General features: G+C 39.4%; 1 protein-coding gene across 1 annotated transcript; it reads left to right on the forward strand.

Annotated features, from left to right (window-relative positions):
- The first annotated feature begins 12,622 nt into the window (after window positions 1-12,622).
- On the forward strand, window positions 12,623-18,136 carry LOC140226761 (vitamin K epoxide reductase complex subunit 1-like). The gene is made up of 3 exons (XM_072307191.1): window positions 12,623-12,798; window positions 15,893-16,002; window positions 17,823-18,136. The coding sequence occupies exons 1-3, from the start codon at window positions 12,623-12,625 to the stop codon at window positions 18,047-18,049; spliced, it is 513 nt and encodes a 170-aa protein (XP_072163292.1). The 3' UTR covers window positions 18,050-18,136.
- The last annotated feature ends 406 nt before the right edge of the window (window positions 18,137-18,542 follow it).

Consider the following 18,542-nt stretch of genomic DNA (forward strand, 5'->3'; position numbering starts at 1 on the left):
GGCGGGGTCAGTCTTCGGTCATGCAAGTTTCGCACATGCGCAGTTTGGCCACTGATCGTTCTTTCCTTGCTGCGAAGTGCGATTTTTCCCTGTGTATGAACGGTCGAAAAGAAAATCGAAATTTGGATCGCGATTGAAATTTCGATATTCGTTGTTTGTGAACGGGCCTATTGTAGTATATACAGTACTTTCTCTCCAATCTGCTTGATAAAGTCTAATCACAAACCCAGCTGGGTCTAATGGTACACTTAAAGGTCCTGTTTACCTTTGGGAGCAGTAATTTTAAAAATGTTCAAGATATCACTTTTGATGCATATGTGTAGGTCAGTTGCACACACACACATACAAAAAAATCCTACCATATAGATTTTATTGCAATAAAGCCTAATATATAAGGAGATATTACTGCTTTCCTCTTTAAACCATAACTGAAGACGGTTTAGTCTGGAAACATTTTTATTACGACTATTGTTCACATTTTGTATGTTTAACATCGATTATACTGGTCCAACTTTTTACGTTAGTTGTTCCTACCCCTAACTCACATTTTAGAACTATTTTGAAGAACTAATGCTTGGTTTCTGTTTCATCTGCAAATATAATGCCTTTAAAGGGTGTATACAGTTCTGGTTGAGGTGAGGATTTAGCTTTTAGTGTTTTGCGAGATATTCAAAAGCCTTTCTATGAGATGTCAAAGAGCATGCAATTCTAAGGGGTATCAAAAGTTTATTTGATGAAAATTGGTTTTGAAATGGCTGAGATATCCAAAAACAAGGAGAAACAAAGAGATCCTAATAAAAGCGCGGCCTGTCGCCTTTTATCATTATCACTTTTTGTTGTTGTTGATATTTCAGCCATTTGAAGACCAATCTTCCTCAAAGAAATGTTGAATCCTTCTCAAAATTACATGCTCTTTCATATTTCATAAGAGATTTCTCATTATCTCACTTAGGAATGCTATAAACCTGAATCCCCACCTCAACCAGTACTGTACAGTCCCTTTAAGCCCTGTTCATACTGGGTTCATCCCGTATTCCTCCAAACAAACTTGCTGAGCTGGAGTACAAGATGCAGTACATTCCTTTTCTAAAAACATGGAATAAGGCGTGATGTACTGTTTATGTACATTGTAGGTAGGCCTATGATACATGAACCTCCATGTCCATGTGTGATACACATCCATTATATCAACAAAATCTCATTTATTACCATGTATGTCATTATCGCCATTAGGATAGGATGCCTTCTCCTTTTTTTTTTTTCACAAAGGATACTTAAAGCGTAGAAATTTTAATGATTTTCAGTTGAAGAAACCATGGAGATTTTAAAGAGAAACAGCAAAAGATGACATGAATTTGACTGTCAATATATTGCAATGTCACATAATGAATTTTTAATCCACAAAATGTAATTCATATAAAAGTTACACCAATGCAAATCAACTCTACACAGTTTACAATAAGGCCTGGCAGTGGAATACATCTATGGTACATGTTGAGTTGGGAGTGCGCTTATCAGCGAAACTTTTTAAATAATTTCTTTGCTGCAAGCATTTCATACTGAAAGTAACTTGGCACAGCATCCGTATGTTCTCCCATGTTCATGCTAGAAGGTCTAGCATAATTTTCAACCCATTTTTATACTTTGCTTTATATCCCTTGACTGTGCTTTGTGCCCTATCTTACTGTACACAGTTTCACAAAAGAAATTAGAAACCGCACAACTTCTGGATATGACTGTAAAACCACAAATGTTCGCATGCATTTTTATATTGCAAATTTCATGAGGGCAAAGATTCACAAAATTATATTAAATGCACCCATAAGTTCTTGTCTACACTATGCATTGATTATCAGAGGCAATTCACGAAAATCTTATGCATTTGAAAAGGCTATCGGCTTCAATTCGTGAGAATTTCATGCTATAAAAACATCTTGTTTTACAGTGCCCAATCTTCGCACCGTGTTTTTGCTCAGCAGACAAGGGGTAGTATACTGCATCAACCCTGGTAGCTCTTGCAGAACCTCCTTATGAGTCTTCGCTAATAATGGTGCTTCAGCCAAGCATGTGCTTATTTTCATAAAATTAGAACCTCCTGGGTTCTCATTTAGCACTTAAGATGGGTTTGGACCGAGACAACTCTTGCCTCAAATACGCTAAATGGGGCATAAGCAGGAATCATGTGGAAATGCATGATGCAATGCAATCTATCGTGGCATAAAGTTTACAGAGTTGACGCTCGACGTTTTTCCCATGGTGATACATGTTCCAGATGCAAAAATTTTCATAAGAAATAATGTATTCCGTCCCGAGGTGAATGAAATAAGACCAGCATTCAAACAGATAGAGGTGAAATTGCGGAAATGTCATCAGTTCTCCAGGCAGGCAAAATTTGGGTCAGTTTGATCCAAAATGATGCCACACCATTCTACTGTACAATAGCATGGATACATGGACAAAGTTTCAACAGCACACTGAGCTGGCATGAATTGATCAAAACTTGGGTTGCTATTAAAAAGCCTATGTACAGATGACATTTCACTGCAAAATTTAGGGCCAGGACCAGATAGGATGTACCTACAATCTTCTTCTGCTCTTTCAGTGTCTATCATTGTCTCCTGATTGAGGCATCTTTGTTTGTGAAGGCCAGATAGGCTGCAAGACAGGCTTCCTTTTAGTACCAAACGCTTTCTCGATGCAATACTACTCTACAGCATTAGGAATACCAAACTGACATAAAAAACTAGTTTAGGTACCAGCACTCGGCTTAAAGGTAAACTTACCAAACCAATCCCCATTGAGGTCTCATAATGGCAAGTTGATTTCCTAGGTCTGTTCAAAAACTGGGATCCTTCAGCAGTGAGGGTTCTACAAGAATTTCTGGTCTCAATTATACTGATGGAGAGAACGTCTCTGAAAGAAAACGTGCCATGCTTCGGTGACTGTAGCTCTATTGTGTATAATGGTGTTTATCGTTCCTCTGTTTTGGCTCCTTATCTCTTCACCAAGTCTTGTCTGCATCGTGCCGTGCAGTTAATGATTAAACTCATCACTGCTCAAAGTGTAGTCTAGATGCTTACGTCATGTCAGGAGATAAGCCGAGAGCTTTGCCTTCTTCAGCTGGAGAAATTGATGCAGTGGCTTTCATATTCTTCATACTAGGTTGTCCACAGTGTGCAAAATCAAAGATGGATGAATACAAGGCAAAACAACAAAGCTGTGTATCATTTGATGAGTACATCTCGAGCTAATTTACCAGCTGAGTAGCAGCATTGCCAAAGGAGCTGTCTGCCTATAAAACTCACAAAGTAATACTACCTGAGCATACACACAGTTGCAATAATTGCTGTACTGAGATGAAATGTAATGATTCTCATAGTCTGTTACAAAATTAAATTGCATTTCAATAAGCACTTGACTATTGTCAAGAAGCCTAGTAATTACGCTCAGCATCAGTTACCTGTACTTCCAAGTACATCACGGGCATCTCATCAAATCCTTTGGGGCCCACACACTTCATAAAACACTGCAATGATTGCAACATGTACAAGTGCAGTTCCCATATTGTTTAATTTTTCACCAGAGAAGATGGCTGGATAGCCTATATTCAGCTACATTAGTTGGTCTTCTATGGGGTACAGTTTGATGTGAGGCAGACCACTTTCACCAGGTTATGCACCCTGCTCTTTGTGATGAATGAATGAAGTGGGATCTCTTAACATACTTGAGTTGGCAATATATGGCAGCAATTTCAATGGTTACACTAGTTAGGTTCAGACGACAAGCCTTAACCTCGAGGTTTAACCTCGAGGTAAAGCTTGTAGTAGGGACTGTGAAGACGCACTAGTATTTAGCTAACCTGGAGGATAGCTCGATGTTACGAGCCACGAGAAATCTTATGGTTAGCGCTCTAACCACGAGCCGTGGGGGGGGGGGGGGTGGTCCCCACTCGTAGTTAAAACACCATGTGGACACAAAAATCAACACACTCAAAGGGGCAGGAATTTAACCTCAAGGTTTCGTAACCTCGAGGTTAACATTCGTCTTGTGGATGCAAGTCGAAGTTAGGGGGCAAGAGCTTAACCTCGAGGTTAGGGCTTGTCGTCTGAATGTAACTATTTGAATGTTTGTGCCCAGTTGCAACCATGGTGGCTGTGACTGAGTTGTAATTACTGTAAAGTGTTCTTTAAACCAAGTATGTGTCAATCTGCCCATCTGTTGATGGTGTGATCCCTTCGTGGATTGGCACTAAAGACCCAGGACTAACTGTCAGTGAACAGGAATGAAGTAATCCACTTCATCCCTCATGCATACCAATGGTTTTGTAGTGGGACTATTGACTTGTTACACCTCACTGGGTTTGTGTGTACAGATATCCTATGACCAAGTTTCAGAACAAATCAGTTGGAAGCCCATGAAGTGATCGGGATAGAAGACAGTTATGACACATGGCTACCTAATATCGATGTTCAACTTATATACACCCAGAATATTTCGCAACATGGAAAGTCTACACATCCATTCAATGTTATCAACTGCTGCTACTGACGCTATTTACCTTTTACACATGTGTATTTTATCAACAAAATATGGCTAAATGTACAAGAGAGTAAATGATATGGATGGCTCAGTTTTCTCATAATGAGTCTGTGTGTTTAGACTTATTTAGGTGGCTACTAATAAAGCACTATAAACACTCGAGCAAGCCACCTCAGAACCAACAGCTCCAGGGGCTCAAAAAGAAAGTGCCTTGCCCAAAGGCACAACAGCTGCTGCATGGGAACTCATGCACACTCCCTAAATACTTGCTGTATTATTCTTTACAATCTGATTGACAGGTGACTGCTACAGAGGGCTTGACTGTATTTATTTCTAAATCTTTTTAAAGATATCATGAAAAGAAGAAACATTGACAAATGGACAGATTGACTGACCAAAGACAAAATGCACTGTACATGAATATTTAAGGCTTGGGCAGGAAAACCTATGGGCATTTCCACGGTAACTCACGTTATATTTTGACTGTACTTGACTGTATTTATTTCTAAATCTTTTTAAAGATATCATGAAAAGAAGAAACATTGACAAATGGACAGATTGACTGACCAAAGACAAAATGCACTGTACATGAATATTCAAGGCTTGGGCAGGAAAACTAGATCCTTTTAACAATCTCATGTTTGTACTACTATGCATGCTGTAATCTTCAATGAACAACCAAATCATAAAATGTGTTCGCGCACTGCCGGGCTTGCTCTGGGAGACAAAGTGCTGCCAACTAGGTCCCCATGAACGCAGTAAACAGCAGACACAGGATGCAGAGCTACCAAGTCTCACGCATTCTGCGTGAGACTCAAGCATTTAGGGTCTGTCTCACAATCTCACGCATGGCACCCATATTTCTCACGCATCTGGTGAAGTCTGCAATTTGGGCCAAAATTAAGGAGCAGAGCTCAAAGTATTAGAGTGATAGTTGCAATTATAGGTATATTTCCCTTTTGCCTTTCAAAATATAATAAAAAATAGTCACTTAAGTATGCACCAGATCGCATCATTAAGAGCTAATAATTAAAAGAAGCTCCCTACCATGGGAGGGGGACACCCTCCTCGTTCGCGTGCGCATGCGCACGAGCGCCGAGACGCCGAGTCATAAAAATCTAACCCATAAAAGTTTTTTGAACTTGGCATCTATGAGGATGGCGCACTGCCCGACCCGGCCCCAGAGATGGCGTGCCGACAACCACATCCGCATACACGCTATAACCTGCGGGCACACACCAACGTGCCTCAATGTACCTGATGAAGCTCCGCAGTAGTGACCAAAACGTTGCACATCTTTCTACAATTTCTTCGCGAGATAAAAGATCAATTTGTTCCCCTATCACCATATCTGAATATAATTTTAAAACATGTTAACTATCCAGTGAGTGTTAGCAGGCATTAATGTAGAAATCCTCTACTGACCTGCTGCTATTTTCTGTGTTATTTTGAAAACCCGTGAACTTTTCCATCAGATGCCTCATTTTCACCTCTCTCTTATAAAGCCATGATGGTCAGATCCTGACAGGCGAATATTGACATCCTGCGGTCTCCAAATTTGCTTTGGCGATGGGTGAAATGGGAGTCAATATATGTCCAGCCACCATTTGGGAAGGATCATGTTACTAACAACGGGCTCCATGTTTGACACTGCTCTTTGCAGCACAAATGGAAGTGAAAGTGGAAAGAAACTTAAAATGAAAAAAAAAAAAACCCACAGCAAAGCTTGTAAAATATTCAAAGAAGCTTTAATACAGTCACACAATCATGCATCAAAGACAGTATTGAATAAAGATGTGCAAGAAAATCTTGAAGGTGGAAAACACAAATCCATTATCAAATAATTATTCAACTTTAACACAAACTTTACTCTGAAAAATGAGAATAAATAACGACAATAAACATGACAATAAATTGCTATTCCTAATTACATGAATCTAGTCCAGCAAACCAAAATTTGAGTTGGTGATTTTTGAGAGTTAGTGATTTTTGAGAGTTAGTGTTGTTTGGGGGATATGTCAGTACTGTGAAGTCCACATTATCCCATATGACTTTGCCTACAAATCATTAAAAAAAAGTGTATTTTGTTGAGTACTCCCAATGTCAGATTATCCAATAATAAAACATCTGCCAGTAAACTTTGATGGTGAAAATCTTTGGGAGGGCTTGAAAAAAAAGTGCAAAGTTCACTGACATGACAGTTAGATTTAATACAGAATTTTTATTATATTTTATCATGGATTTAATTTATAATGTATGCCATTGCTTATTGATACTTGCAATATTTTCCTTTAAATCTTAGTATGATGGAATATAGCTATGAAGATATACAGTATATATAATGTCACAGTGTGATCAGTAAGACAACTGGTTTGCAATATAATAATCTCACAAAGATATTGCCTCCCACTAGTCAAAGTGGTGTATCATCTGTATGGTGGAAAATCACTAACTTTTCCCCTGAGAAATTAGTATTATACCGTTGTCATTTGTCATTCTGTCAGTGTGATTCTTAATTCCTAATTTAACCACTTGCTAAAATTGTCTTACAAATCCTCATGCAAATTATATGCTGTACACAGTGTCATCTTCAGATAAAGGGATAATTATTTCTGTAAAACATCTTTGACAGAGTACAATTAGCTTTTATACAATGGATACTCCAATACCACCAACTTTCTCGTACTGACTAGCATCATAGGTGAGACATCAGTACTTATACTATCAGCTAAGAAACTGAAAGTAGTACAGTGTAACTCTCAACACTTGACACGACATAAACATCCTTTTCAAACTACAAAATAGTACCGGTATACTAGAGTTATTGTAAGGGGCTGCTTTCATGCAAACCCCTTTCCTTGTGGTCTATGCTTGCAAAAATTATTTTAAGTGTTAGTATTTTAATACAAAATTATCACCTAGCTACAGACTTGGTATGTTCATAGTTAATGGTCAATATTTGATATTTGCAATTTTAGCAATACCAAAATGAAGATAAAAACAAGAAACTATACAACCAACACACATACACACACAATAATGTTTTCATCAATTGTGAAATAAAAAAAAACATTCACAACTGAATGAAAAACAGAGAAATGCAACATTTGGCATTTCTAGTCATTTACTGACAGGTACGATGTAAATTGGTACCTTTAAAATGGCGCTCAAAGTGACAAACAGACAAGCAGCTGTGGGCCTGAACTCTGAAAAGTGGTGAGAAATTTCACAGGAAGAGAGAGAGGGCTACGCTCTCTCTCCATCGTTGAAGAGGTGAGGAGGTGGGGATGGGGGAGGAACTCAACAACCGGCTGGAGTCAAGTGTAGACATCCACTGGGAGTTGGGTGGGGAGTGTCGCCACGGCCTCACAAATATTGACTGGCAAAGAACTGCCCTGGGGGATAATGATTTCTTTGCAAAATCCAGCTCAGAGTTGAGCTCTATGGAAGGATAAAGGTATTACCAGGCTGAGAGGTTCTGGCTTGCAGGGGGAAAATGCAAATTTCATATTGAGTGACTTCAGCTGTTTGTGGCGGTGTTGATTTTGACTGAAATCAATTTGCCTAGGTGTGATGAAGACTCATGATGAAGGAAATTAATGTGAGCGAAGAGTTACAATGTACTACTCATGATAGAAGCACATACACGTAGATCATACATTATCGTGAATTGTTGATGGTGGATATTAGGATTCCGCTGAATTGGAACCATCTGAGTATAAAGAAGATTCAGGGATGACATCCAAAAAGACTGATCATTCTAGTGAAAGTACGCTATTCATCTCTGGTAGATGTGAATATGTCATCTACAGCTTCAATGCCATCTAAGGTACATGAATCCAACACGTTTCCACATCTATACAATGTAGGTATGAATCGTGATTCATTTAATAAGTATTCTGAATTATATGTTCTTAAAATAGACCTACACTACTGTACATGTACACAAATAAAAAATCAACCAAGGTTCTTTTTTAAATCATAACCATAAAGAAAATATAGGTAAACAAAAAAATATATATATCCTGTAGAATCACACTGAAGAAATATATCGCACATTATAATATTCAGCCAGTATGCTCACTAAATCCACCAAAACTGCAAAAATTAATTTTATTGTATTCCTTACTCATAAAACATGACCTTGTCAAAGTCATGGTAATTGACTCCAATAAATGGATATCTACTCTGCTAATAATGCAAAGAAAAAATTGGAATTAAGAATTCTTTTTTAATTATACAAACATGCATATAAATAACTCTCAAAACATAATCTTTCAATGTAAGCGTCTGTAAAGTTTTGTGTATCCCTGCTTTTGCTATACTATTGGTCTGCTGGATTACACTACAAAATGTATGTATCACATAGACATTCAAGAATTACAAAACCAACAACAAACCATACAGAGAGTGTCAGGCACTGCATCTGGGCAAAATGACATTTTTTTTTTATAACAAAACAAGCAGTTTTCCTTGAGGATAGATCAAATTACAGCAAACAACCTTCAATCCGCTGCATCAAAAATGCCTGTAGTGTTGTATCGAGGACTGTGTTCATCCACACAATATGAACTCTGACCCCTATTCACTGCAAACTCGGCTCAGTAAATTGATACAAATCCATGGACGAAAAGTAAACATTCTCAAGCTTGGGATCACTCTCTAAGCATGATGAGCCCCTGATATGATTTTTTTTTTCCCTATTTAATCCCATTCCATTTGATGTCTACCTTTAAATGAAGAAAAAAAAGAATCATCATCATCTGTGTGATCAATACAGGGAAAGAGTGCTTTAGGAAGAAGGCTTTTGAAACTGAATGTCTACCTGTGCAGTGAAGCAACACCATTCTACACTGTTTGCAGACCATTATGACATCACGAAAGGTACACACTACGGCATGTTGATTTTTCGACGTTCCTCATACCAATCTCAACAATGCACACAGTGTACCAGACAAGGAGCTACAGTAGTCAGTGTCGTTTTGATTCATAGGGCTTATACAGTGAGAACTGAGATGAATGAAACAGCACATATTCACTCACACTGAAAAATAATCTTTACACCAAAGATACTTCGTTAAGAATGTTAACAGAGCCTATACAGGTCATAGCTATGCATTCTAAAAAAATGGATGGAAAAGGTTTCTTGGTATTTATTCGATATATCATTCAAATTACCATTGCAAGCTTTAACACAAGGGAGAAGTAAATTATACCCCAGTACTGCCAACAAAAATTTATGTTTTAATCTGCACTAATTCATTAAAACACAAACATTTGATTGTTACTTTATTTTTACATTTTTAAGCTTGTAATTGATCAACAAATTGTATGCCATCAAACAAAATCTTTTGAAATATTGTTATAATTAATGCATTCAAATTCAGCTTTTGGATTCAGCATTGCATGGAAGATCAGAATTAAAAGCTATACAGGGGAAAAAACATGACATTCCCCGCCATGATTCCTAGCAATCTTAAAATAGTTTGAAGACTGGTCTACATGATCTTATCTACAGAGGTCACTTGGTACATGAATTTTATGGCAAATTCAGGGGCAGTGGAAAATCATCTTCCTACTGCCTAGACTGCTCCCAAATCATCCAGTAGGAAACATTTTGATTTAAAGGGATGGTGTAGTATTAGTTGAGGTGAAAAACAGCTTTTAACTTTTTGAGAGATACTTAGTTCACTTGATGAAATGTTGAAAAGCATACAATCCTAAGAATAATTCAAGCTTTATTTGAAGAAAATCGGTTTTGAAGTGGCCGAGATATATATAAAAAAAAGTAAAACAAAGCGATTATAATAAAAGATGGGTCCTACCTTTGCTTTGTTTTGGATAACTCAGCCATTTCAAAACCAATTTTCATCATATAAACTTTGAATTCCTCTTTAAATGTAATTATCATGCTCTTTCATATTTCAAGAGGTTTCTCATTATCTCAAAAAATCATAATAAAAAAATGTTCAGTTAGAGACCTCAAGTCCCATCTCAGCTAAAACTGTACCAACCTTTTAATACTGTACAAATTGAAGTCCACACCAAGTTTGCTTTCAAAGCATAATGAAAAAAAGAATGTATAAAACAACCATAATGCTATGGTTCTATCAAAATCAGAAATGACATACACATGTATGTAAAAATAGGCCCCTTCAAATTCCACAGCAGGTCACCTCTCAAGGCATATTAGAGAAATTGAAAAAACAACAACTTGCTTGAATGCTATAGTTCTATCGATACCATCTAAATGAAGTTGGAAAGTTTGGAATGTTGAGCTGCTTTTCCACAAAATCGTGGTATCAGGAGCAAGTTATAAAAAGTACATAATCTGTATTCTAGAGAAGTGATGACACCAAGCAAAACTGTTTTCACAAACACACACACTCATACACCCACCCACACAAAGAGCATACAACACAGAGATGCTATAAAAAGAGTGGAGGAGCACTAGGTACGAGATTTGCAGTGTGAAGTGACCCCATGGAGGGAGGGGGGTTGACTGTTGGAAGGGGGATGTGAAGTCACCCTCCCATGTTAAGGAACTTTAGGTTTACTGTGCAATCTTGTGCATACCGGTACCTGGGGGGCATTTCATGAAGCATTTTGATCTGATATTTTTCTGACAAAATGTTACAAGCTACTGAAATCCTTGCATCTGATTGGCTGAGAGCAACTATTTGTTGGACAACTTTGTCGGACAAAATGCTTTATGAAATGCCCCCCCCCCCCCCCCCCCCGATATCTGATTTAAAAAATGATTATTCTGGTGATTGGAAATCCAATCTTTCTTCTTCTTCTACTTCTTTTTTTTTTGGGGGGGGGGAGGGGTCACTCTATTTTAGAGTGCCATGAGAAAAAGCTTTAAGGAGTGTGAGTGTGAGGAAGACCCCTGAGAGTGGCTGGGGCATGAGTCTCATGGCTGTGAGACTTGCTAGGTCTGACAACAAATAAAAATAATCCAAAAAACAAACAACAAAACAAAACAAAACAAGGGCTAAGACTATAAAGTCTTCCCGATCTAATAACACTATCTGTTGTGCATCCCTGTACCTGTTACAGTAATTTCGAGCATATCACCCACTAGCCCTGCACCACTTTTCACTTACTGAAGAAGATTTAGGGATAGGTAGAGATAGCAACAAAGACAGGACGATTTGATATGAATAGTTCTTTGTTGGTTTGCAGCAACTGAGCTATTTAAACATACTGAAATCACTCACAACATTGTACAAGCACATAGATCTACTCATTGCTCCAAACACTAAACAGTACACTTCAAAGAAGCAAGAAACTCAACCAACAAAACAATGGTAAAAACTCGCAAATACTAAATAGCGTTACGCAATTAATCCACAGATTACAGATCATACCACTGGACTCGGTAACTAACCAAATTCCTGTAAACCAGTCAGCATTCTGTAGCTGCCCAATCGCCGTCGGCGCGCCAGCCGCAGGCTCAGCTCAGCCGGTCGCTCTCCCTCACTTTCCCCAGCAGGCTGCCGCGGGGTGCTTTAGGCTAGACAGACATCCAAGTATTATTTCACTGTATTTTTACAGCATCGCTTCGTATATGTCCGCTGTAGAAAGTTAGACAGAGTAGAGGATTGGGGCGGTGATATTCCTGGCCACTGAATAGGTTAAACCATGAATGGCAAAACAGAAGTGACGTGCTCTAAAGACGTTTGTTGAGCTCACGATTACAGCGCTCTTCACATGGGTGTGCATGCTGTTATCATGCTGCTGAAGATGTGGATGGGTGAAGTGGGTTTACTACTACAGTGGCTGACTGCTTGCAGCCGCGCCATACGCCATGCGTCGAACGGTACGGTGGATGCTCTACTCGCCGCGGCTCCGCTCGGCCTCTGCTGCTGCTGGATAGGACTGAGGTTACGGTGCCGAGCCAGGGTCCGGTGCGGCACGCACACGTCTAGTACATTGTCACAAATGAATGAGAAGCGTCACCTCCCTGCTCGCACCGAAGGTTTTTGCGATTACGTGTACCAGGGAGGTGAGACACCTGCGTGTACAAAGATAGCGCCATATCTGTGAACACAAGCAGCAGCAGCCGTCTTCCAGCACCATGGTCACCCTAGTTCGCACTGATTTCCCCACCTTGAGGGTGATTATTTGTCTGGCAGGAATAGTGCTATCATTTTATGCTCTTTACGTCGAGGTTAGCAAGGAACACAATCCAAACTTCAAAGCTATGTGCGATTTGAGTGGAAGCGTCAGTTGTTCAAAGGTCTTCACTTCGAAGTAAGACAATCATTGTACAGTCCCACATATTGATATAGGAGTTTGCAATTGCAGTTAGCCACATCGCACGGCCGCCGCGCCGGTTTCATGCCATGCATGGCATGGCCGGTTGGCATACTAGTATCATGGGCATGGCCATGGCCAATGCAGTGGGCCATGTCCATGGCATAGCAATAGGCCTACATAATACACAAAAGTGTACCAGTGGTAGACAGTTCAGTTGGATTAGAGAACATACATGAAGAAATAACAGTACCAGTAGTTTAGTTACCCACGCCGTAGCCCGACCAGACGCTGTTAATACGCTACGCGAATACAGCGTCTGACCAACGAGCGGGCACCTACAAAGTGGGGAACCACAACACAACTACAAAACTTATGAAAATTTATACGTTCTTTATAAACAATGTACACGTTACCAAACGTTACTCACCTTAAGTGCATGCTTGTATTACAGAAGGTTCGTAAGTCCATTGAGAGCCCTCGTGATAAGTCCGTGGAACCAAAAAATGATACTTTCTGGCGGATTCCCTAACACCGTCAGGGTTCATCGTTGCAGAATTCAAAATGGCGCCTTGATCTCTGCGGAAATCTTTTGCGTGCGTGCGATGCGCTGCTTGAGTGTTGGTGTAGCAGCACGGTCGACAGCGCGACCTTTTGAAAGGGCATTCAGATCATGTGACCTCCCGGATATTGGAAATGGCCTGGCGTGAAAGACGATGTACCGTTCGTGAACCGTTCACACATGCTGCATATAACCATCATTTTAGGTAAGTTATCAAATCTAAATTTCAATATTCATAGCATAGATATGAAGTCTCATTATCATTTTGTTCGTCAGATGAGTTTGAAGTGACAAAAAAATGATCTAAAGTATCAAAATTCAATCCGATCGCATGCTATCGTTGGACCCTCTTCGTGTTTGGAGCTTCGTTGGTACAGCCCTGTCGCGCTACGTATGTACAGCGGCGACTGGGCTGTGTATAGTTACCCACGCCGATGAAAATCGGCAGGGGTTAAAATGTGAATAAGGGTTGAGGCCGTTAGAGGCTCTGTATGCAATATGTTTGTTTGTTACGTTACAAGATAACATTAACAAGAGAACGGGTAAACAGATTTGCACCGAATGTTCAGGGAATGTTTGGATTGTGACAGGAAAGAATTGATTGGATTTTGGTGATGATCAGTTGACCCCTGCAAATTCTGTGTGACCTTGTACACTAGTTTTGACCCCATGCCATAGTATAAGTCTAGAACCTAGTAGTCCTATTCATAGATCTAATGTTAGTATGATGGGGTGGTCGACCACTCTGAACATTTTCCTATTTCTTACTTTGCACATTTTCCACTACCATACGGAAACAGAACTCCTAGATGACGGACTTCGCTGCTCACATGTTCGTAAAAATTCCAAAATTTATGTTTTAATATTTGAGGGACTAGAGTAAAATATCCCGTTTGTGGCAGTTTAAGCATTGTTAAGAGTTTTTCCAACTTGTAAAGAAATCAGGCAAATTATTTTCAACCATTTCATATATCAGAGACAAGATTATTCATTAACGCAATTGTTTTCATGAAAGAAATTTACCATTGACCAACGCAGTTTTCATAATTTACCATGGCAAAACCCGGCACAATTTTCGCCGATAAGGGCGATATGCGACGTAGTATTTCTGCTTGCGGCACGATGTACAATCCCTATGCAATACGCGCGTGCTCCGCGATCTTTAGCTGAACGCCTTCACATGTCTCGCGAACATTGCGTAAGCGCCAATTCCCATTGCGAAAGCACATGAAAATAGCGTGCGCACATGCATTGGCCGCAAACAAGTTCGCACTTCTGGCGGTGTTGTTGATGTCTTTCTCGTGTTTTTCTCATTTTTTTCGATGGTAACGTCCACTTTCTGAAAAAAATGGCGGCCCACATCGGCTCGCGAAAATTCTATTTTACGTGGGGATATGTTTTCAAAATCCATGAACATCGAGAAAAGGAAGAAAAATCCAGTTTCTTGGACCATTGTTTCTTAACTGTTATGTTAAGAAGTACCGAAAATTTCAGTTTGGATGCGATATGTTGTCATTTAGGTGAGAAAATTTCACTTTCGTCAGAGATCGTGCCCATTTTATCGGTTGGTTTTTGTTGATTGCTAGTGTTTTAGTATATGTGTGGTGTGCATGTAACAGTGCAATGCTGTGTTTAGCTGTATATTACCGTGTATGTTGTACCTGCCACGAACGGCTGCACGGCCGCTTACTGACGCAGTTACTCTAGTCCTTCTGAATTTTTGAAAATTTTGTGAAAGTTTGCTTTCTGTCCTCACAATATGGCCCATATTTGGTGATTTTTCATACTAAATATTGATTCTTTTTTTCATTGGAGGAATATTCCTCATATCATGGAAAAATTTTGCTCGGTCCCAGTCACACTGCAGTGCGTATGTTTCCATTTCTAAGTGCACTATCTCATTGGGCGAAATTTGAAGTCTTGGGCAAAATTTGGACACAGCACCATTTACAATTATGTCAAGATCACCGCTTTGCAAATTTTTTTTTTTTTATTGAAGAATCTAGAGTGTTTTGGTGGAAGTGAATGTTCGGATAGTGACAGGGAAAAATCGATTAGATTTTGGCTATACATGTAGCAAGGTTCAACCTCCCGAGCCAATGTTCGACCGCATGCAAAAAGAATTGGTTTCCATATCATGTAGCTGGCGGTCAAATTTTGGATGGTGTTATTGTCAAATTTTGGGCAGCTTATGTTATATCATATACAGTTATGGTGTCCTTGCTTCATTCTTGGGATACCTCAAAGCAGGTGTCGTGGTCAATTGTGTTATTTCTTTTTTCATTCACCTCATTGTTGCCATTTGTTGGCCACAAATGTGTAAAGAATAAGGAGTGTTGGTTGTGTCTTCTCAATGTCTGCAACACATCCTTGAAGAAACCAGTGCTTTCAGGTCTTAAAAAAATATTGCTTTTCTTGCTGAATGTACCTATCAGTAGTCGTCCTAAATTGCTGACATTGTAACAAGTTTCGTTGATGAATATTGCGGAGGATTATACAAATTTCTAATTGATTCATTCTCATTCGTAGGTGGGGCAGAGGCTTTGGCCTGATAGGCAGTGTTCTTGGGGAGGACAGTCCCCTGAACCAACCAAACTCCATCTACGGTGTTCTCTTCTACTGCCTTCAAATTGCTCTAGGTAAGTACAGTCAATTAGTTGACAGCAGACTGTCAATCCAAGGTCTGTGGTTTGAATCCCCTGGCTGCAGTGGTTGTGCCCCAAGGCAAAACTTAAAGCCATCTCTCCTTTGATTGCCTGTGTACAATCATTCACTGGTTCCTTAACAGCCATGTTTAACAAATCATAACACAAATCATAATCAAAATCAAAATTACTAGTAAAGCTAGTTGAAGCTATCCAGTTCCTTACGAAAGTATTCATTCATAAGTTTAAGCTTCCCCAATTGCTTTACCGGTTAATGAATTTTCAGGGTCAGTGTCAGATAGATTGATTGAATCAATGATTTAAATGTATCATCATATGCAGATATATGTGCATCTCATGCCTCTCTTTACTGCATTCACAATGTCTTAACTAGCTCAAAGCTGATACCAGTGACAGATGCACTATCATGTGCACTCTCCTACATGTATGCAAGGAGGAGGCTTGTTAAGAAGATTGAAGCATTTCTGTGACTCCTGGTCCCTCAAACCAGACGTTCTGTGAGGAGAGAGCCTGCAATGTAGAGTCCTACTGACATTCCGTTTCAGCATATCACATTTTTACATTGAATTCTTTGTGGATAGATGACAATGCATGAGCGATAGCTTTTTGTTGTTTCATTTCGGAGATGAAAATCTTATGGAAGGATAGATCATTCTGTTAAAGTTGAAAGAAAGTTATCAGTGATATTTGTGATGACTGTCTGTCATACTATGAATAGGATCGCAGGAGCATTGTGTTAGATGAATAAATTATTGTGTTAGATGAATAAATTATGTAAAGTTGAGCTTTACCCAAGAATAAAGCATTTACATCTTTTAACCTTTTGATAGAGACACATCCTCAGTGCAATACAATTATAAACAATTGGCATTCTTCAGGTTGACAGGAATGGGGGGGGGGGGGGGGGAGGTGTTTGGAATCAAAAGATAAACCAGATCTTCAATGATGCATGTTGCACAAAAAGTTTCTTCAATGCACATATTCCAATTAGCAATTTTGGCATTGTTCAACAATTGCTAAGTGGGAAGTGGATGTGATGAGAACCAGACTTTGGCAAGCAAAGCATCACAAAAGATATTCAGCTCACTTGTCCAAATGGGCAGTTCAGGTGAGAGCCTTTATATTTTTACGAGGCAAGTAACCATTTCACTTGGCTGAAATCTAATGTGAGATGCATGTAATCTTGCTGAGGGGGGAGGGGGAATGTGTCATGATTTTGATTTATATCAAGAGTTATTAGCATTTTGTTATAGTAAAGCGCTGCTCGGCGCCCATGACAAGAAGACTTCAGCATTATCATGTTATAAAAAAAGAAATAAGCAGCACACTTTATGTGCCATAACTTTTATTTAAAAATGTCAACTACCTTAGGTACAGCTGTATATTAATAAGACATTTAGTACACTTTTCCTACAAATTTCCATGTTGGTTCATTTTGCAGTGTAGTGGAAATGAAGGCAACACTGAACATTACAAAGGTAATAATGCTGTACAATGTCATAATGGAGATCCATATTCTAACTCTATGAAGATTTTGAATCCTTGGCCAAGATTTTCTTTCTTTTTTTTTCTAAACCCAAAATGACCTTCTTTATCCATATGTGAAAATAGGTGTTTGGCATTATTGGGGGTGTTAATGATGTCAAAGTCCTCCTGGAGAGCCTTGCTAACTCTACAGAGGTCACCCCTGCATAAATAGGTCAATGCCTTTATTATGTTAGATCCTCCATTCTTGATGATTGTTAATTCAAAGTAAGGGTTCTCCAATCTCAAATGCATTGCATCCATTGCAGGTATGGTATTTAGCTACTGGGCGTCCATCCTCCTCCTGCTCACATCTTTGGTGTCCATCGCCGGATGTTGCTACCTTGCCTACATCCTCATGTTTGTCCTGGAGGATGCCTGCCTAGTGTGCATATCAACGTACATCGTCAACGCCGCCCTCTTTTTCATCAACCTCATCCGGTGGAACTCGGAGAGGAGGGAACGCAAGTACTCCCGGAGATCCAAAGCCGACTGATGATGGGCAGAGTGGGGCGAGATGTGAATGGTCACATCACGCCAAACACGAAGGTCAACTGCAGTATGAACATTTGGCAGGATGGTATGCGCAGATCCATATATACTGGTAATTTGTGTCTCATTTTGAATCTGCAAACATATGTGTCATACCTTTTTTTTTTCTGTTACTAAAACACTGCGCCCCATGTTAAATCAAGGAAACTATAGCTTGCCTTTTGAAACTTGGAAACAGGAAATGATTATATGCAATAAGATGTGTGATTAGTTTATTTCTCAACCATAAAGTGAAGTGTGCCCAGAATTTTCCATCCATTCTCCTGTCTCTGCTATCCTTGTTTCAAGCCTTTGATTACGCTCTCATGTTTAACAGTAACCTCCTTTGTACTTGTACTGACACTCAAATGTCCTGCAGATTCATGGAGGAGATCAATCGATTTTCCTCCATGTGTGAATGAGATGCACCATGCCTTGTGTAGCACATGGATCAGAAT

This window comes from Diadema setosum, chromosome 4 (assembly GCF_964275005.1).
Source record: "Diadema setosum chromosome 4, eeDiaSeto1, whole genome shotgun sequence".
NCBI lineage: Eukaryota > Metazoa > Echinodermata > Echinoidea > Diadematoida > Diadematidae > Diadema > Diadema setosum.

Excerpts from the sequence above, each read along its gene's own strand:
- LOC140226761 (XM_072307191.1), top strand. The coding sequence starts at position 12,623 with ATGGTCACCCTAGTTCGCACTGATTTCCCCACCTTGAGGGTGATTATT. Across the intron at positions 12,799-15,892 it reads TCAAAGGTCTTCACTTCGAA|GTGGGGCAGAGGCTTTGGCC; the intron begins GTAAGACAATCA and ends TCTCATTCGTAG. Across the intron at positions 16,003-17,822 it reads CTGCCTTCAAATTGCTCTAG|GTATGGTATTTAGCTACTGG; the intron begins GTAAGTACAGTC and ends CATCCATTGCAG.